The 21,143-nt window shown below is 41.2% G+C and overlaps 1 protein-coding gene and 1 pseudogene across 2 annotated transcripts; both read left to right on the top strand.

The window, feature by feature from the left end:
• Positions 1 to 805: 805 nt before the first annotated feature.
• Positions 806 to 16,882, top strand: LOC143625741 (uncharacterized). The gene is made up of 3 exons (XM_077095999.1): positions 806 to 1,106; positions 15,400 to 15,480; positions 16,368 to 16,882. The coding sequence occupies exons 1-3, from the start codon at positions 911 to 913 to the stop codon at positions 16,742 to 16,744; spliced, it is 654 nt and encodes a 217-aa protein (XP_076952114.1). The 5' UTR covers positions 806 to 910; the 3' UTR covers positions 16,745 to 16,882.
• A 147-nt stretch (positions 16,883 to 17,029) lies between these two features.
• Positions 17,030 to 20,607, top strand: LOC143625740 (mitochondrial import receptor subunit TOM20-like; annotated as a pseudogene). The gene is made up of 6 exons (XR_013152322.1): positions 17,030 to 17,151; positions 17,201 to 17,271; positions 17,395 to 17,564; positions 17,641 to 17,688; positions 19,321 to 19,419; positions 20,127 to 20,607. The product of XR_013152322.1 is annotated as a mitochondrial import receptor subunit TOM20-like (transcript).
• Positions 20,608 to 21,143: the final 536 nt, after the last annotated feature.

Here is a 21,143-nt window from a genome sequence, read left to right as displayed (position 1 = left end):
TCACCAACGTTTTTGACCTTATGACATTACTTGTATGTCAGCCCCCGTATATTGTCTTACTACTTTGGGGAGGTCTATGTTTTTGGTAAACAATCGTTAGGCTCTTGCCACCATGGCCTCATTTGTGATGAGGCATCCCTTCTCTCGAAGTTACATGGCTATTTTGCCAAGTTCCTTAGAGATAGTTGTCTAGCGTCTCTGGGTATTCTCTGCCTACCCACCTTTGTCAATTTCAGACATATAAATTAGCACGATAACTCGTAGCATAAACAAAATTGTCAAGTTATCATTAATCACGTTTACAAGAATTTTTACTTAACAACGACAAATATAGTATGATTAACTGTATATTAAGAACACCATAATGTAAGTTTTTGAGCTTTACATGCGACATACGTAAAAGAGAGGAAGTGAAAGACGACATAAACATATGAGAGGGGGTAGTAACATCCGTGTAGAAAAACAACCCTTACATGAGAATCGAGAGCCTTATCAGAAATGAAGGGAATGGATTGTGGGGGAAGGTGGCGGGTTACGCTTATATGGCTTCGTTTGTAGCATGTCCCATTACGTAAGATATCATCGTATTTACATAGAGAAATCAAACCGAGTTTATAGAGGGTCTCCGTATCTTTTTAACAATCTTAGAGAGTCAATTTGTTTGTTTATTTAACTATTATTATATAATGAAAAGTTTATAACAAAACTACAATTTGGTAAAAGCAGAAAAAATGTGTCATTTAATTTGTGGTCACATTTTGACTCAAGACACTATTTTATGGTGACTGAAAAGGCATTACAAAAAATATCCATTGTCCTCTCGTTCTCTCTCTTGAAATTCTACATTTTTCACTTAATCCATTCCAGCATCCACTAATACTTCTCTTGGTGGGAAGAATAATCGTGTCGGATGGGTGCTTGCATTTCAACTCATCATAAAGCTTCTGCAATGAAGGCACAAGTGCCATTTGATTCTGCCATTAAACCCGATCACACATCGGTCATTCACCCTTCTCCTTCTTCGGGTGCCGGACAACTACTTTCGGTCATGGACGAAGAACACGTGGCTGTTAAACCTCAACTTCCCGCTTCGTTTTCCGAATATGGTATGGTTTTAACTTTACACTACTTGTTTGTTTTTTTAGTAGGATCGGTTTTCCTGTTGAAAAAGATTGTATTCATTTGATTTATATAAACTAATTTTATCCGAAAATTTTTTAAAAACTACTTGTAATATGAATTATTTGTGATCGTGGCTAATTTGATTAAAGTCGGCTGGTTTCATTAATTCGCTCTTCCGGTCATCGAACTTGTCAATCTATACTATATATAATACATCAAACAAGGGCAAATTAATAGACTCATTTTTAAGAATTTACAACACTTAAAGCATGAGTTACATATGTTAGTAAGGGTAAACATGTCTTTTAAACACAATCCATTCAACTTACAAGTTTGGTCCCTCATCTTTAACCATATTATGTTTTTAATTTAACTTGTAAACTAACTTCCCACCCATGATTTTTAAACGACTATAGTCTTTTCATACGTTAATATTTTTATAAACAAATTGCACCATAAAAACGAGCATTTTATTCTCTTTAATTTGGATATGATATTGTTGTAATTTTTTTTCATTTTAAATAAATTAATATGTTACGTATGGGTGTTCAGTGTCGGTTTTGATGGTTTTTAAGTTAAACTTGTGAGTCCAACCGTTAATACTGATTTTTTGTCGTCCAAAACTAAACTCAACCATTGAAAGTTGAGACCAAATAGTTACTAACGGCCTGGTTCCAGTTTGGTTTCATAGTTTAAACATTAATAATAAATTTAGTTTAAAATAATTAATAATTTAAATGTACTATCAATTTTAAATAGAAACCAACATAATATGATACTTGAGATGATCATAAATAAAAAATGATAATTTTAGCCACATAAATGATAAATATTAATGGAAGATTTATGACATGAAATAATAAGAACAAAGATTACAAAAGGAATCATATTGCAATTAGGTTAATTTACAGTATTTTCTGGTTTCATATGGCCGGTTGCCGATATAAACCGCGAACCAACCGTTCACTACGTTTTGAAAATTTTGAAACCGACCAACAAACCAAAAATAAAAAAGAAAAAGAAAAAATAAGTTAAACCAATGACCGATTTAAACGATTTCAAGGTTTTAACCGAACCATAAACACCTGTATTTGTACGTGATTAGCAGGTTCAAACACCCGCTGCATCGTGCGGGCAGTCGTCTAGTTTTTTAATACATAAAAGGCAGGTTTTTTGGAAGTAACATGGGCATAGTCGAGACAGAACAGAACCGAACCTTGTGTTGAGCCTTTGACTAAGAAGTTCTGATTCGCCACTATATGATTCGTATTTTTGATTGATTCAATTTTTTTAGGGAAAATTCCTAAAATTGCCCATTTATAGTTAGTGTTTCCAAGTTTATCCTTCATAATTCAAATTTCCAATTTTATCCCTTTGGTATCTCGTCGCCGACGACATGATAGCGAACACCGACGATGCGTTACCGAAACAAATATGATAGCGACACGTGGCACAAGTTGGCTGGAATAGGTCGCCGCGACATGTTATATAACATGACATCGGGACCCTACGTTAGTGATAACATGACGCCGAGACCCTACGTTAGTGATAATGCTGAAACGACATGTTAGGTTATATAACATGACGCCGGGACCCTACGTTAGTGATAACGCATCGCTGCTACCCTACGTTGGCAACATAACGCATCGTCAACCCTATGTTATACAACGCATCGGTAACGCATCGTCGGTGTTCGCTATCATGTCGTCGGTGTTCGCTATCATGTCGTCGGCGACGAGATAACAAATGGATAAAATTGGAAACTTGAATTATGAGAGACAAACTTGGAAACACTAACTATAAATGGGTTATTTTGGGAATTTTCCGTTTTATTGATGTGTTTGTGTTTGTTGATTTGTTGAACTCTGATTGCTTGATTCAATAAGGGGATGTTTTGATTTGACTGCTGGTTTCTCTTTCATATGATCATCATGTATTTGTGTGAAATTATTTGTTTTTTTTAATTTGAAAGTTTGTTTTCCTCTAGAACATAAAATGGGTAGGTGACTCATGCTATGCTGGTTTTGTTTGTTTCTATTGAGCTCCTTTTCTAGCAAACAAACGTGAGAATATGATAACTAAAGATGAAACAGCATTTTGCATATTTACTTATAAATCAATTTGTGTAATGAATAATAATTCAATAATAATTGCTATATTTGCACTGAGATACAAGGCATTCGCGTTTAAATGTTTAATACAAAACCAATTTTAAATAAAAAGTCTTGAAGGGGTATGCACCCGCCCCAACATCGAGCGGGGCGGGTCAACCCATAAAGTACGGATAAGAAGCTTGAAATCAAGATGTCACGAAGACACAAAGCCGAAACCTATGCGCAAGCGCACGAAACACCTGTGCGTGGCGCATATCGCATATGCACACAGCGCGCACACTCAGTGTGAGAATAAGAGAAGACCCCGCGCATCCCCAGGATAGGCGCATAAATGAGACAATAATCTAATCCAAATCAGGATAAGGACAACCGTGATTGTGCTCATCAGACAACCTTCCAGAAGGTATCTTTTAAGGAATAAAGAATGTGCTGAGGTTGACAGCTGCCAATGAAAGGTGGACAACTCAGCAAAGCCCATGTGCTACCACGTGATGGCACATGGGTCAGGTGAAATACCTTGGTCAGAGAATAATCAATGAAAGAGCACCAGGTGTCCTAAATACACGTGGCGCGAAGCAATAGGGGGAGGCTAAAAAGGCCCTAATTGGGTCTGAGCCAAATCATTGGAAACCCTAGCACTATAAATACTAGGCCGTCTCCACAGTTGGGAGCAGGCAAGAAAATATATTCTAAGTCCTTTACTCATTTTCACATCTTGATTATCCTCTCCTACAATATCTGATACTCACACCGGAGGGTTACCCCAAAGAGGACCCCTTTGTCCCTTTCTGAGGGGTAAGCTCACGGTACTGTTCGTTTTGTAGGTGGAAGAACTCGTATCTCGGAAAACCATCGGTGATATAGCACACTCATACCCGAGGAACGTTGATCGTATACAAGTAAGTCGATACACGCTTCTTCATTGGCGCCATCACCTGTTACAACGGCAACAAAACCACTATTTCATCAATTTTCTCTCTGAAAATCTTCACCATGGTTTCCGGTGTTCGAAACAACGATCAAGTTCTGGAGGATAATGAGCTTGAGGATGTTAATGAGGGACATAAGGTTCTGAGGGCGCCGCGTGACACTGCGCGCACCACCAGTAACCATCGCTTCAACACAACACCTCATAGTCAAACTGAAACTCCCCCAGACGATCTCACATTCCAAAATCTGACTGGTACAAAACAAAAAGGACCAATGGGCCCGGAAGTTGAAACCAATGACCCTAAAGAATGGCTCATAAACGAACAACGGCGTTTAATGGACAAATACAATGAGTTGGTAAAACACAAAAAGTTAGCCGATTTAACACAAAGGCTCGCATTTGATAAACAAACCATTCAGGGAACAACAAAAAAGACGCACGCGCCGGAAGACGGTCATTCTGTTCACACCGAACAAGCTGATATTAGTGATGAGGAAGAGGTGCACAGCATGAAGAAGACGCGAGATACTCATGCAGGAGGTTCACAGCTTCGCGCACACATGCACATAGCACCTGGAGCCAAAGCTGATATGGATTTATACACACCATACAACCCACAAGCGAAAGGGCAAGTGGACGTAACCACACCATATAGGCCAGCCATCTTGGTAAAACATTCAAAATTCGCTGAGCGCATTGCGAAGGCTCCCATTCAACACAAAACCAAGATGCCAAGTGGTTTAGGCAAGTACGATGGTACAACAGATCCAGATGATTTCTTACAAGGTTTTTATAACGCTGGAAACTTAGAAAGCTGGACGATGCCAACATGGTGTCACATGTTTGCTTGCTGCCTCACGGGTGCAGCGCGTGTCTGGTTCGAAAGCTTGCCGACAGGACAAATCGATGGGTTCGAAGAGCTATTGGAAAAGTTCCAGGATCACTTTGTACAGCAGCGCAGACACACGCGCGACCCCGATGACATCATGCACTGCGTACGCAGGAATGATGAAACCATTGAAGACTACATAACTCGTTTCAATCAGGAATCTCTTGCAATTGGAGGCATCACTGAACAACTCTTGCGCGTGGCCTTTATACAAGGTGCGCGTAGTGATCAACTCCGCAGAGCTCTCGTGAGCAGAGAAGGCATGCCAACCACTTGGGCTAAGCTTATGGAAGCATCGCGAGTCTTCGCGCGAAATGAAAAACAAATTGCCCAAGACAGAGCAAGAGATAAAGGGCATCAAACAGAAGCACCACACAACAATGAAAGGAGGGGCAAACAAAACTCCGTATGGTCCAGGTTGCAACAAACCAATTATTCTCCCGCAGAAAAGCAAGCGTAACAAAGTTCACCCCAACCCCAAAAAGACATTCTTAATCGCGGAGAAGGTGACAAGAAGGAAAGCGGCAGAGAGCCTAACAGACCTCTACCAAGAATATGGACTCCACTCACCAAAACGCCTTCGCAAGTGTTAAGCACAGAGAATATCCAATTTAAAAACCCCAGGCCATTACTCCATAAGGGACCACCGAACAATGGCAAATATTGTGAGTTTCACAAATCCACAGGGCACAACACCGATGCATGCCATCATTTGAAGGATGCGATCGAAAAAGATGTGAAATCAGGCAAGTTGGCTCACCTGGTAAAACATCCAAGACCAGAGAACGAACAACCAGACGGAGCCTCAGCCAGTAAAAAATTCAAAAGAATCTGTGTAGCTAAAGGAAGAAGGCAAGGGCAAGGATCGAGGAAGAGAAGCGCGCAAATCCAAGGGGATTGGCGCGAGCAACAAGTAATCTTTCCAAGAATCAGAGGAGGCCCGTCTATCAGCAGTCCTCTAGTCATCACTGCACACATCGCTCATTATGAGGTGTCAAGAGTCCTGGTGGACACCGGTAGTGAGTCAGACATCATGTATGAGCAATGTTTCAGGAAGTTGGATCCAGCAGACCAAGCAAGGCTCGAAGTTGTGAATGCACCAATCTCGGGTGTCTCAAACGAAATTATTCACCCCCTAGGTCAGATACAATTCGAACTAACTATGGGGGATGAGAAGCACAAGCGAGCTGAAATTGTCAACTTTCTGGTCTTGCCCACCACTTCATGCCATAGTATGATCTTGGGTAGAGGAACGATTGCCCAATTCAACGCCATACTGTCACCAGCGCATGGCGCGTTGGGGTTCCCAACACCAACGGGAGTAACATTTGTGTACCGAGATCATTTATGCGCAGTAATAAGTATACCTCGAGAGGGGAGAATGAAGCTTCCAGTGGCAAACAACGCGCCAGAGGAATGGATTCTCAACCCAAAATTCCCAGAACAAACAATCACAATCGGAGCTACGATATCAGATGACACAAGAGTGAGAATGAAAAGATTGCTCACAACGTATATGTCAGTCTTCGCGTGACAACATTCTGATATGACTGGGGTTCCGCGAGACCTGGCGCAGCACTCTCTCAACACATTCAAGTCCGTGGAGCCAATTGCTCAAAAGAAAAGAGTTTTGGGAGACGAGAAGACAGAGGCCATGAATGAGCAAGTAGAAGATCTACTGCGCGCGAATATCATTCGCCCAATACGATATCAAACATGGGTAACCACTCCTGTGATGGTAAAGAAGAGCAATGGGTCATGGAGAATGTGCATTGATTTCAAGGACCTCAACAAGGCGTGTCCAAAAGATTGTTACCCCCCTCCCAAACATTGACATGAAGGTGGACTCTGTGGCGCCATTTAAGCTCAAATGTTTCCTGGATGCCTATAAGGGCTATCACCAAATTCAAATGGCACCACATGATGAAGACAACACTGCTTTCAGAACTGACAAGGGTGTTTTCTGTTACACAAAAATGCCCTTTGGTTTGAAGAATGCAGGAGCCACTTACCAAAGACTCATGGATGCAATTTTCAACGAGCAGATTGGAAAAAACTTAGAAGTCTACGTGGATGATTTGGTGATTAAAAGCAGGGAGGAAAAACAAATGCTCAAAGATATCGAAGAAACCCTTCGGCGCCTAAAGGAAGTAAACATGAAGCTCAACCCGAGCAAATGCACATTCGGCGTGGAAGAAGGGAAATTTCTCGGCGTAATGGTCACCAAGGATGGTTTCAAGGTGAACCCAGAGAAGGTGGAGGCTATCCTCGGCATGCCCTCACCATCCACCATGAAGGAAGTTCAAAAGTTGAATGGTAGATTGGTATCAATTAACAGGTTCCTAGCAAACCATGCAAGCAAATCTACCCCATTCATTAACACATTGAGAAATTGCTTAAAGAAAAGCCAATTCAAGTGGACGCCTGAGGCCGAGCAAGCTTTCAGTGAGATAAAAGAATGTCTGATAAATCTGCCTGCGCTCACAGCTCCACTACCTGGTGAAACTTTAACGTTGTACCTGTCAGCAGGAGAGCGCGCCATTGGCGCAGTATTATTGGTGGATCGCAAGGGAATCCAAACACCAATTTATTATGTAAGTCGGGTGCTGACAGATCCTGAGACGCGCTACACCATCATAGAAAAGTTAGTTTTATCACTAACGCATGCGTCGCGCAAGTTTCACAGATATTTCAATGGTAATCCTATTGAAGTCCTGACTGATTACAACATCCAGCAAGTCTTGCGAGTCCCGCGCTCTCAGGAAGGCTGACAAAATGGGCGCTGGAATTAGGGGAGCACCCGATCACCTATAAGCCTCGTCCAGTAATCAAGGGACAAGTCTTAGCTGATTTCATCGCAGAAATCCCTGAAGGAAAAGTCGAAGAGGTTCAGCGCGAAGTAGACCCTCCGCAAGCCAATAATGAAGAAAACGTTTGGAGATTATTCACTGATGGAGCTTCAAACAACGAAGGGTCCGGCGCAGGCCTCAAACTGGTGGATCCAGAAAATCATGAGTATACTTACGCAATCAGGTTGGATTTCAAGAGCACCAACAATGAAGCTGAGTATGAAGCCATGCTGGCTGGTTTGCGCATCGCGCACAAGTTCGGAGTTAAAAAGCTAGAGGCTCATGTAGATTCATACCTGGTAGCAGCACAAGTCAATGGCCTTTATGATGCCAAGGAGAACACCATGCCTCTGTATCTAGAACAGGCGAAGAAACTCACCGAACAATTTGACTTTTTCAGAATCATACACATTCCGCGCAGTGAAAATAAGTCTGCCGACGCGCTAAGCAAGATGGCATCAACCAGCTTCGATCATTTTGGCAAAGATGTCAGGGTGGAAGTAATGAGCAACCCGTCAGTGGGAGCGAAGTCTGTTCTTGTAATTCATACAACACCTTCATCATGGATAACTCCAATAATGGAATTCTTGAAGGAGGGAAAGGTACCAGACGATCGCGCACAGGCGAGGAAGATAAGACACAAGTCGAAGAACTACGAAATGCTCGATGGTACGTTATATCGACGCTCTTATCTTGGACCACTCATGAAATGCCTAGACGCTGAGGAAGCAAGCTATGTGATCAGAGAGATACACGAAGGAATCTGTGGAATACATGTTGGCCCGCGCATGGTGATCGCCAAGGCAATGAACGCAGGTTACTATTGGCCAGGCATGTACTTGGACGCGTTAAAAGAGATCCAAAAATGCAAAGCGTGTCAGAGCTATGCGCCAAATACCATGCGGCCAAAGAACAACTTGATTCCGGTGACCTCTGCATGGCCTTTCCACAAGTGGGCAATCGATATTGTGGGTCCCTTACCACAAGCGCCAGGGCGAGTAAAGTTTTTGGTAGTGGCAGTAGACTATTTCACAAAATGGGTTGAAGCCAAGCCACTGGCAAAAATCACAGCCGAGGCAATGAAGCAATTTATTTGGAGCCACATCGTATGCCGTTTTGGCCTGCCCATGGAAATCGTGAGCGACAATGGCAAACAATTCACTGACAGGAAGATATCTAGTTGGTTCAAGGAATTGCACATCAATCAGGTCTTCACTTCAGTATACCACCCTCAAGGGAATGGCCAAGTGGAACGCACGAACCAAAGCTTGCTGAATGGGCTGAAGAAAAGGTTGGAGGGAGAGTCCCATGCATGGGTTGAGGAGTTACCTAATGTCCTGTGGGCGCACATGACATTAAGCAAAACCAGCAATGGCGAGTCCCCGTTCAGCCTAACCTATGGAACAGAGGCTATGATTCCAGCAGAGATTGGATGCCTATCCTATAGAGTGCTCATGATGATTAAGACAGATAACGAGCAAGAAAGGAGGTTGGATCTCAATTTACTTGAGGGACGCAGAGAGGCGGCTATCATCAGTGAAGCCAAATACAAGAAAAAGCTAGAAAAATACTACAATCAGCGCGTGAAAGAATGCCACTTCAAGAAGAATGATTTTGTCCTTCGGAACAATGAAGCTAGTCGAGTAATACCCCCGGGAAAGATGTCTCCCAACTGGGAGGGACCTTATCAAGTCTCGGAAGAATTGGGAAAAGGCGCATACGCTTTAAAAGATTTAAATGGAAAGAAGATCCCGCGCACATGGAACAAAACACAACTTAGAAAATGTTTCATGTAAAAGTTGTCAAGTTTGTAATCAAGGCTTTTTAAGCCATTATGAATAATGATACGCTCTATTTTCTTTCTTAATATGCGTTCTATTACCTTTTGCATACATGTTTCACACTTCCCTTTATTAATTTTGAGCAATATGACAACATTGTATTGACATCAAACTAAAAATAAAACGAAGTAAAACATACATGCGCGAGCTTCAAGCTCAGACGCGTTAACGAGTTTTAACTCTAATAGCATCCATCCTACGTATTGCGCAGCTGGACCATAAAAATACCTAAGCACAACTAAGGCAAAGCACATGCCAAAGCATAGTTGTTAAGGTCTCAGGTCGGGGCCGCGCATGGGATTATAATGGATATAGGCAGAGTAACATATACTGACACGTAAAGGCTAAAAAACTCATTCATAATTCCCTATAATAAATGCACGATAACGTCGCGCAAAAGAGGAATAATGAAATGCCAAGGCACGTGTCAGCATATTCAGAATATCGCAAAATAACTTGAAATATGACAACTGTTAAGGATTAAGTAAAAATAATTTCTTTACAACCTTGTTCAAGTTTCAATGTGTAAGCATACCTTATATTCAACAAGCACACGCAAGCAATATAAAGAGATGAATTGGGAATGCGCAAGATGCGAATAAGAGAAAAACAAAATTTCATTCCGAAACATAAAGTTTACAAATTTACAAATGATGAGGTAAAAACTACAAACACAAAAAAAAAACAAGAAGGGCTTTTCAAGTCTCTATGTTAATGTCAGCCTCTTCATCTTCCTCATCATTATTTCCTTCCTCAGCATCTGGCGCAGCCCGCTCCTCGTCATCTCCAAACTTACCATAATCAAGCTGTTCGTCTTGAATATAGTCGTCTTCTGTCATGATAGCGTCAGGAGTAGGTCCTTTGGCCACGCCAGAGCCGCTGGAAAAGGTAGCGTTGCCCGCGCCATCATCATTGCCACCAGTCCCTTCACATTCATCAAGTAATTTCTTTAAAGCGCCAAGATCGGGCTGGTCAGCAAGCGCGGCTATCTGCAAGTCGCAAGGAACAGTATAAGTACAAAAGATTATGAAAATAAGTCAAGTAAACTCATTAAGGTTAAAATACCTGCTCAAGGATGGGAATTGGAGTATTCAATTACTTCTCCCCCACCTCAGCCATGTCAGCGCAGACAGCGTCGAGCTGATAAGGGTAGTCGGATGGATTCTTCTTTAGCATGCCATATTCATAACCATCCTTAAACCCCTCAGCCCGACCCACCAAGCGCGACGCCGCATTACAGTCCATCACAAGGGTCTGAAACTCGTCTGAGTATTTCATGGCATAAGCGCAACGAGTCACACCCTGTGAAATCAGCCATTGACGGTCCTGCGCGAGGGAAGAAACAGACGTCTCAAGAGCAGGGATTTGAGAGTTTAACAACTCAACAGTTTCCTTGGCTTGTTTTAGCTCTTCTTTGTCAGACGCTGCTGCCGCCAAGGCTTCATTCTTTCCCGCTCGCGCAGCATCGAGCTCTTTCTTCAGGCGCGCAACCTCACTCTCCAATAAAGATTTTTCAGTATTAACCTGCGCAATAGTTTGGTCACGCGCCTCCACTGCCAACTCCAGGTCACGCGCTCGACGCGCGTACTTGGCTGCATCTGCCTCTGCCACTTGCAGTTTCTCCCGCGCAGCTTGCAGCTCAAGCCCGCGCTTCACAAAAGCAGCGTTGGAACTTGCCCAGTTCTCGCTAAGTTCTGCTTGGAGTTTCTCAGCTTTCTCTCGGGCATCAGAAAGATTCCAAGCAGAAATCTTAGCCTCTTGCTTGGCCTCCGCAAGGGCATCACGTACCTTTATATAATCATTGCGAAGCTTTTGGGAGGCAGCAAAAAACGCAGACCCAGCAAAAAGGTGGTCATTAAGCAAATCCACGCGAGCGCGGTCCTCTTGAAACCTCCTTTCAGCTGGAGGAACAGAGTGAACCCAAAAGTCTTCACAAACGCCCAAGGATTGGAATGAGCTCTCTTCAGTGATACTCCAGCTCGGGCGGTATATGTGATCGGCTCCCTACAAACACAAAGCAACGCAAAGAAACGTTTTAGTTATCTAAACACTAATTTGGAAGTCTGCACAGCGGAGCAAAATAAACTTATACCTGAGGAGAACCGGCAGAAAGATTAGCGCCAGCTGATGAGCTCCTGCCTGCCCCATGAGAAAAAGGCTGCGCCACGAAATCTGGTGGCGCTATAGGGCTTACGCGACCACCATCAGAATTTTCAAAATTAACCTCCTCATCATCCTCTATAACAGGTCTCTTCTCCTGCGACTTGGAAGAATCAAAAATAGTCTCACGAGGAGGGCTGCGCTTCAGGAGGAGGTGAGGGAGGTCTTGACGCTGTTAGAGTAGCGCGAAAAATAGTCTCCTGCTCCTTAGTGATCCCAATGAGGGGAGATTCAGTACTTGTTGGAGCAGGAGTAGAACTAACGGCGCCAGCGCTAGCAGTGCCACCAGCAGCTTGTGTGCCATCTATAATTCCTATGAAAAAACCAACAAGGAGAAATGATTCATGACTTGAACTAAAGGAAAAAATCAGACAATCAAAGCGCAATAAATACCTTGGCGCACCGCAGTCCACGAATTAAGCATCGCCATAAAGTCCATTTTCCCCCTTTTTGAGGGCAAAACAGAGGACTTCAAAACAACCTTCGGCATAGCCTTGGCACCTTGCTGCGCCTGAGGTTGAGCCACCAACGTTGCCGGCTCTACAAACATTTGAGTGAACAAAGCTTCATTAATAACTCTATCGGAATCACGCTCATAAAACCACAAAATATAAACAAAGTATACCTGTTGGAGAAGACGAAACAGCAGGCGCAGCACCGCTTCCCTTGTCCGCCGCGCGCAGAGATGAGGTGGCAGCACCATACCTCGTGTGGACTGGAGGATTGCCCACACCTTGAGGCAAAGAAGACGAGGAAAACTTGGAAGTAAAACCCTTGGTTTTCTCAAGTTCCTTCACTTGAGTAGGAGGAAGATTCTGGGCAACAGAGGCATCATCTTTTTTCTGTTTTTTACTGGCCCCTGCGCCAGTTTTGCCTTTAGCCTTGCGCTTGAGTTTTTGCGCTTCAGCTTCTGCCTCCTCCCCTTCCTCTTCCACAGGCTCTAACTCATAATTAGCGAGCGCATCTACAATACGCGCAACAGAAATGATAAAACCAAATTCGGTATTCTAAGGGCCTAAGCACAAATACAAAGGTTTACCAGGCACATCGCTGTCAAGGCAAAACTCTAAGTCAACAGGATTAAACATATCGTCAAAACGATCAGGAAAGGCGGTTTCCCCAGGGTTCAGCGCAGCAGATCCACCCTCCGTATGCTCGTCATAGGCAGCGTGGATGTATTCCTTGCTGTCTGCATAAAACAAGACAAGTGGTATCAGCAAAACGAATTATACTCGCGCAGAATTAATGCAATGAACAAATAACCCACCTGAGCCATCAACACGGATGACAGACTCAGTCTCGCTGTCAGTCCACCTCTTGCTCATACCAACCCCCACCAGCACTTCCTCTCAAATATTCTTGGCGGGGGATGGTTCAGCAGATAACTTCTTAACCCATGTGCCCGTTGGGTTCTTAAGGACATTGTCATCCGCGGGCGCAGAAGTGATCACGCGCATAGTCATGCAGATTGGAGTCACACCAGCCTTGACGTAGAAAAACTTCTCAGTCCAGTCATGAAGGCTATTAAAAGTGACAGTACAGCATTTAACCTTCTGACTGCGCGGAGTAAACGAAAACCAAGAATCTTGAACCTTTGGTTTATAGAAATATTGAAAGCGGCGAGGAGTAGGCTCTTCGCGCTGAGCTTTGCACATAAACTCAAAATGAGTCATGCGCACCAACCCAAAAGGGTGAACTTGGGATATGTAAATCCCATAAAATTGAAGGAGCGCACCTATAAACCTTGTCATCGGAAGACGAAGGTTAAAGTGAGTAAAAAAATGAGAATATAGAGATATATAGCCGGCAGGAGGATCCGCAGCCGTCTGCCCGGCTGCCGGGAGCAGACAACCATACTCAGGGAGAAAACCCTGAGAAGTAATGAGACTATCAAGCTCAGGCTGTTTCAACTTGCAGGGGATCTCGTCCCATCTTTTCGCCGTTTTATTCTTTCCCCCTCCTCCGACGAAGCCTCGGCAACCCGAATACCCTTGCCGGTCTTCTTCAAGTTAGAGATAACCATCGACTTCTCACGGCCTTTACTGGGGGACTCGGTAGTGTCTGGGTTAAGAGACATGTGATTGCAGAATAAGAGCAATCCGATTGTTTAAACACAGAATCCGGAAGCAAAGATAAAGGCTCTGAATCGAAGGGTTAGAAGACAAGTAAAGCTCTAAAGTGACAATGGAGATGAAAAAAAAACCGTTCAAAAAGGTTTGGTTTTATAGGCCCAGGGGAGAGAAAGAGAAACAAGTAATAATCAGATCTACGCTCACGCGTCCCCACTCGCAGGCGTAGGCCAACATAAGCGCGACACGTGTTCCTGACACTGTATGAGGAGACGTGAAAGGCCACTATAGCACCTCGAGCACACGAAAGGTCTGACACATAACGCCTCCATCTTTGATGCATGTCAACACCAACCAACCACGTGCATTGACGATTCGTTTTAACCAAAGGGATGGAATTTCGCGCAACGCACATATGAGAAATAAAAAAGAAAAGACAAACCCTATTAAGAAAGCGAACCATTGAGTCTAATATCTCCCTTACCTCGCTCGCGCGAGACAAGACACACATTAGACTGGGGGGCTTGAAGGGGTATGCACCCACCCCAACATCGAGCGGGGTGGGTCAACCCATAAAGTATGGATAAGAAGCTTGAAATCAAGATGTCATGAAGTCACAAAGCCGAAACCTATGCGCAAGCGCACGAAACACCTGTGCCTGGCGCATATCGCATATGCACACAGCGCGCACACTCAGTGTGAGTATAAGAGAAGACCCCGCGCATCCCCAGGATAGGCGCATAAATGAGACAATAATCTAATCCAAATCAGGATAAGGACAACCGTGATTGTGCTCATCAGACAACCTTCCAGAAGGTATCTTTTAAGGAATAAAGAATGTGCTGAGGTTGACAGCTGCCAATGAAAGGTGGACAACTCAGCAAAGCCCATGTGCTACCACGTGATGGCACATGGGTCAGGTGAAATACCTTGGTCAGAGAATAATCAATGAAAGAGCACCAGGTGTCCTAAATACACATGGCGCGAAGCAATAGGGGGAGGCTAAAAAGGCCCTAATTGGGTCTGAGCCAAATCATTGGAAACCCTAGCACTATAAATACTAGGCCGCCTCCACAGTTGGGAGCAGGCAAGAAAATATATTCTAAGTCCTTTACTCATTTTCACATCCTGATTATCCTCTCCTACAATATCTGATTCTCACACCGGAGGGTTACCCCAAAGAGGACCCCTCTGTCCCTTTCTGAGGGGTAAGCTCACGGTACTGTTCGTTTTGTAGGTGGAAGAACTCGTATCTCGGAAAACCATCGGTGATATAGCACACTCGTACCCGAGGAACGTTGATCGTATACAAGTAAGTCGATACACGCTTCTTCAAGTCTTATAATCACTTATGTGTAGTTTGTCTATATTGTTTTAGCCGGGTTTGTATTGGGTGTTAAATACTATCTTGTTTCACATATCAGGTAGTAGAGAAGAGACGTTTTTTGATTCCCAAGCATGGTTAGAATCCGACTATGAAGATGAGTTTATGAGCGTTAATGGAGGTAATCAAGCACAAATAATTAGGGGTTTAAACGTGTCGTGTTTTTGGGTTGCTGGGTAAAATAACGGACTCAAAAATTGTGCGACACAAGTATCCCCAACACGACATAAATAGTCACGGTTTGACATGAAAGCAACTCGTTTGATAGGGCTGTTTCACGGTCCGTTTCGGATGGTTTTAACAAACGTTTTGAACGGGAACCGCTAACTTCGGTTATTGAGAAAGATAAGCTTAACCTGCATGGGTTGGTTAGCCAAACCGGCCGGTTTTCGTGTTCAATGGTTTAGCGGTTGTTGACAAAAAAAAATCAATATAATTTTCAAAAACATAATTTGTATTTATTTGTTTTAAATGATAAGGTTTAATTATGAATATAATATATAAAAATATAATTTTTATATTCATAAAATGAAAGAAAAATAAAGGTTGAATGGACGTTTTTAAGTTTCGAAAAGTGAACTGTTAAACTAGATAAAATATATTGCAGCCAACCTAACTTTCTTTGATTTGGTCTGTTTCGACAGATTAAGAACACCCCTATCATTTAATTTAATAAAATTTATATTTCATCTTTTGCAAATTAATTTATTTAAGTTACATATATTTATAAAATTTAAATGTATTAAATTTAAATAATTATGCTTAAGTTATAAAGTTTATGTCAGTTTATATCTTCTAACTTTTAGCTTATTGCATAAATTATATAACATTTTTAAGTTATGACATAGTAACATATTAAATTAATTTTTTATAGAAAAGTGGCTTGTGAACTCGTTAGGCCAATCCAAATTCCAAACCCCTTACATGTTTAACTCGAAGTTGACATATCCCTGTTTAGACTAAATTCAAATCCAAAAATTTCATTTAAAATTTATGTTGTCTATGTAGAATTTACCCCTTCAAGTTCAAGAGGCAGTACCCCGGGGCATCATGACTTAACCCAAGGAACCGCACGAGTCATTGTGGGTGCAACATTCATGGACCAAATTGAACCTGTTGGTTCCACATCCCAACCATCTCCAACCCTAACCGAGAAACGAAGGAGACTATTGGACCTTTTTAAAGAAAGCCAAAGAGACAACAACAACAACCTTGATTCTAGTTTCGAACTTGATGAACTATCCGACAAAGATGGTCATATGGGCTCAGACAAAGATGGGCTCAAGCCCAAGAGCGTGAGTCATGTGGGCTCTATGCAAGGTTGCTTTAAGAATTTAATGCTTTATGCACGTAGTGGAAAGCAGAAGAGCCCAACCCGAACCTAGGTTTAGATGGTGGCCCGTTTGTTTGGTGTATAAGTTAGCCTTTGGGCTTTTAGCGTGCACGATGCTCTGGACCACACCGCAAGCCAGATTCATTTTTGGGGCATGATTATGTAAAGGCCGAGTAACTTTTTTAATCATGTGTGCATAGATAATAAATAAAAGAGTAATACAATAAAAAAGCAACCGGTAAAATAATAAAAGTTATCCATCCCATTAAGCAACCGTCATTTACACTCTCTCTTCTCTTCTCTTCTCTTCTCTGCTTCTGCTGCTGCTTGTATTCATTCATCCGCCATGGAAATGCAAAACGACTTCGATCGGCTCATGTTTTTCGAACATGCCCGCCGGAGTGCCGAAGTGACCTACGACAAAAACCCTCTCGATTAGCCTTTTATCTTTATGTTTATGTTTACATACAGTGTTTTTTTTTCCTTTATAAAATTCAAATTCGCACAGAACTTAACCCGGTGCGTTGCTTGAATCGTCCACTTTCCAAAGTGTTCAGGACTCAAAATCGATGATTAAAGGTAACCCAATATACTCACTGATCTGGATTCCGCCTTGCCACTTTATTTATTGTAATCGTTCTGGTTTAGGGCTAAATATTAATAATTTTTAGGGCTTATGTTTGATTTGATTTGATTATGTAGATGCGATATCGAGATTGGATGAAGCGTTGTCGATTGATCCAAAGAAACATGATGCTTTGTGGTGTATGGGCAATGCGCAAACCTCTTATGCCTTTTTGACTCCTGATAAAGATGAAGCAAAGGCTTATTTTGATGCTGCTTATCTTTTCTTTCAAAAGGCTCTTAATGACGTCTTTCCATAATCCTCTTTTAAATATGATTTGTTAGTTGGTATCAAATGCATAACGGAACATATGTATATTTCAGGATCCAGGGAACGAACTTTACCGCAAATCATTTGAAGTGGCCACAAAGGTATAATCTCTTTCATATGTGTCCAATCCGCTACAATTCACGTTAATTATGTTTCAGATTTTTTTACTCCATGCAAACCTGAAAGTCATCATTAGCTCGCTTCAAATGTTACGTTAAGGAGTACATATCCGAATTTAATGTGTTGGGTGCTATAAAGAGATACCTTATAGGGTAAATTAGTTAATGAGTTTGGTGAAAAAGTATACGATTGCCTGCTTCTTTCCCGTGAATATTAATGTTACATTGTTAGGGTTTATGCTAATTGTCAACAATTAAAAAACATCGCAATTCCATATTGCGATGAAATACTTGATTTTTGGTACATTTGTGCATTTAAGTAGTTTCTTGATAGCTAGATATTTATACATGTGCGTTCCATGGTTATCAAATGCGCTAGGCGCACTCAAGGTGCATAGGTCTCGTCTAGGGCCTAGGCGCATGGTGGAAAAAAGCGAGGGCCTGAGAAAAAAAACCGCACTTAAAGATAAATAAAAAATATATTATGTATATGAAAAATAATGCTATTCTTAAAAGAAACAAAATCTATTATTTAACATTTAATATCTTCTTATTAGTACCATAAGTGCTAAAATAGTCAAGATTCAAATGTAATTCCCAAACTTGAATAACAAAATGTTCAATTTGTTTATTTTGACCTCTCCTAGATCTAAGTTTCAATAGCACTCCTTGCGTTTCGTTTTCCCAGCTTTTATCTTCTCGTGTTCCTGTCGTAGACAGCCGAAGCGCTCGCCTAGGAACTAGAAGCGTATTCATTGAGCCTCGCCTGAAAAATGGGCCTATGCGTAAGAAGCGAGGGCTGTTAATAACTATGGTGCATTCAAACTTAAGTTAGGTGATTGGCACTGCATATAGTGGAAGGTTGGCACAGTACTTAAGGATGACCTTGTATTAGGTAAACCTAATTTTATTACGGGATAAATACAACAGGGAGAGCTACTTATGCACACGCGCTCTTTGTATTATTGCTGCTAACGTTTCTTATTAGCTGTTACGTTGTGAACAGCTATCCTTGATCCTTGATTAACTTAATTAATGAATAATATTGTGTAGCAGTTTATTTTAAATTTTAAGTTCAAAAAATATAGAACTAGTATGCAAGTGTCTTTAAGTGACTTGGTCATCCAACACGAGAACTATAAATGGCTAAATGCACATATATGTTGACTTGTTGACCTTCACCTTCGCAAAAGGTTTTGTTGACCTTCACTTCCCCCTCAATACATGTGGCGGAAAATGTATGTATTTGTTCGGAACCGAGGAACATTCTTTACTTTATAGCCAAATCAATTAAGAGATGCTAGTAAAGGAAGAAAACAAAATAAAAAGACGAGCAACAAAGAATTTTAATACATAAGTCAAAAATATCCTAAATTCTGTCTCTATGTCACAATCCGTACGCTAAAAAAGGTGAAAACGAAACACGTGTTTAATATATTAAACATGTGAAATTTCAGTTTACCCACCCGTTTTCTATTCAGAAGTGTGTTTGATGAATTTTAATATGTGAATATTTTGTGAGCTGTGAAATAGTTTCCTGTATCCTTGTAAATAAACTATCAGTTATCTTAGCTTCTGAAGCAGCTGAATGATGGCTGACAATTATGTTTTCAGGCTCCTGAATTACACTCGGAGCTCCATAAACGGGGTCTTAGTCAACAAGCTATGGGACCTGGGTCCGGGGGAGGCCCGTCAACTTCTTCAAGTGTCAAGGTATATTCTCTTCTCTCTTATACATGTTGTGAACAAAAATTAGGTTATCAGTATGAGGTTTTCTGGCTGGATATCTCATGTCATGAATTCTGTAATTGAATGTTCAACTAGAGGTGGCAGTTTTGGTCCATTTGCTTTGGTTGTTTTGTCTTTGTTTTGTTATTATCAAATTGACAACAGGTAAAATAATAAAAGTTTAGCGGGTCAGGTGGTTTAAAGTTGCCTACTTTATACGCGTAAAACCTCTTGAATTGTTTTTTTTAAATTATTGTCATTATATCGAAATAATATAGTTTTTATAATCATATCTTAGGGTTGTCAGATTTGTAAAATGGAAATACTTACCTATGACGTCAACGGTCCAAAGTCCCCTAGGTGTACCTAAAACGGAAAATTACGGGTTTTGTTAGGTCTATCAAAAAACCAGAGCCGGTTAGGAACCGGTTTGACAAGAACTGAAACTGGCTCGGATTACCAGAACCGTAGGGTTGAAACTGGGTTGTAAGTTGTAACTCTGGATTAAAGCCGGTTTGTACACTCTGTTCCAGATTACCCAACCTGGCCTAACATGTTTTGACCAACTATGGTTTGACCCGTTAACCACCAACCCAATACTGTGGTATAAGCATATGTCTGTTGTCATTTTATGAGTGAAAATTGAATAAAAATAGTTGGATTTTTAATTCTTAGTTGGGTGAGAGTTGCAGGGTCCGAAGGCACAAAAGAGCAGTGATCTGAAGTCAACATTGTGGCTTGGGTTGGATTCGCTAAAGCAAATGTGCCTCCACCTCCTTCACGATAAGCATGCTAGCTTATCTAACAACATCTGATGGTTTAAACGATGAGATGATGGTGTTCATAAATTGCTGTCGGTTTTTTAGGTCCAGTATTTTAAAACATGGTTGAAACTTGGGTTTGGTTTTATATAGAGATGTTTTACATTGCTCTTATACTGATTTGAAAGCCGCTCAACTTTCTTTAAATGTGTAACCTACTTGGTAAAATATTGAAACCGGCTAAAGAAACTGATATCGGTTTGATTGGTTCTCGAGAAGACGAGAAACCTTGTTGATCTAATCAAACCATGTGTATTTATCGTTTGTTTTGTAACTTTGTTGGCTCCTGACTTTTTAATCAACCGGGCTGGTCCTTCTGATATTCAAAGCATGGTTTAAACCCTAGACTTGATCTTGTGTACATTTAAATTTCTAAAAGAAACGTTACATTTATTTTTTTCCCCCCGAAAAGTGACATTTGTGTTTTATGATGTATTTGATGCCATTAAGAACAACCATGCTTTTAGTAATAAAACAATGTTTCTGTATATAAATAATAACGTTATATATTTGATATGATATTCTTTTAAGACATTTTCACTTTGTTACTATAAAGAAAGATATTAACAGTGTAACATTGTAACAGACTAACATCAGATATAAAGATCATCTATTAACTGTAGGTATCACGTATAACTGTTTATTATACTCTACACTTTATCCTTTTTTATATAACTAGGTTATTAACCCGTGTACGACACGGGTGGAAATATTGAAATCGTCTACTAAAGACATATTTAAGATGATAAAAGTTTGTTTCATATGTTTATTGGAAGAATTATTAGATATAATTGCAATTCATATTCCTATGTAAACAAAGTATATAAAAATATAAACTTACTAAAAAAGAAGATTCATAGCACATTGTTTGAAAATATAATTTAAAAC

This window comes from Bidens hawaiensis, unplaced genomic scaffold (assembly GCF_021521415.1).
Source record: "Bidens hawaiensis isolate Kalapana, Puna unplaced genomic scaffold, B.hawaiensis_p1.1 tig00004234_1, whole genome shotgun sequence".
Classification (NCBI taxonomy): domain Eukaryota; kingdom Viridiplantae; phylum Streptophyta; class Magnoliopsida; order Asterales; family Asteraceae; genus Bidens; species Bidens hawaiensis.
The sequence above is the reverse complement of the archived record's forward strand: the minus strand, read 5'-3'. Positions and strand labels throughout refer to the sequence as shown.

Coding starts and splice junctions, on each gene's coding strand:
- LOC143625741 (XM_077095999.1), top strand. CDS start 911: ATGGGTGCTTGCATTTCAACTCATCATAAAGCTTCTGCAATGAAGGCA. Junction 1,107..15,399: donor CGCTTCGTTTTCCGAATATG/GTATGGTTTTAA, acceptor TTCACATATCAG/GTAGTAGAGAAGAGACGTTT. Junction 15,481..16,367: donor GTTTATGAGCGTTAATGGAG/GTAATCAAGCAC, acceptor TTGTCTATGTAG/AATTTACCCCTTCAAGTTCA.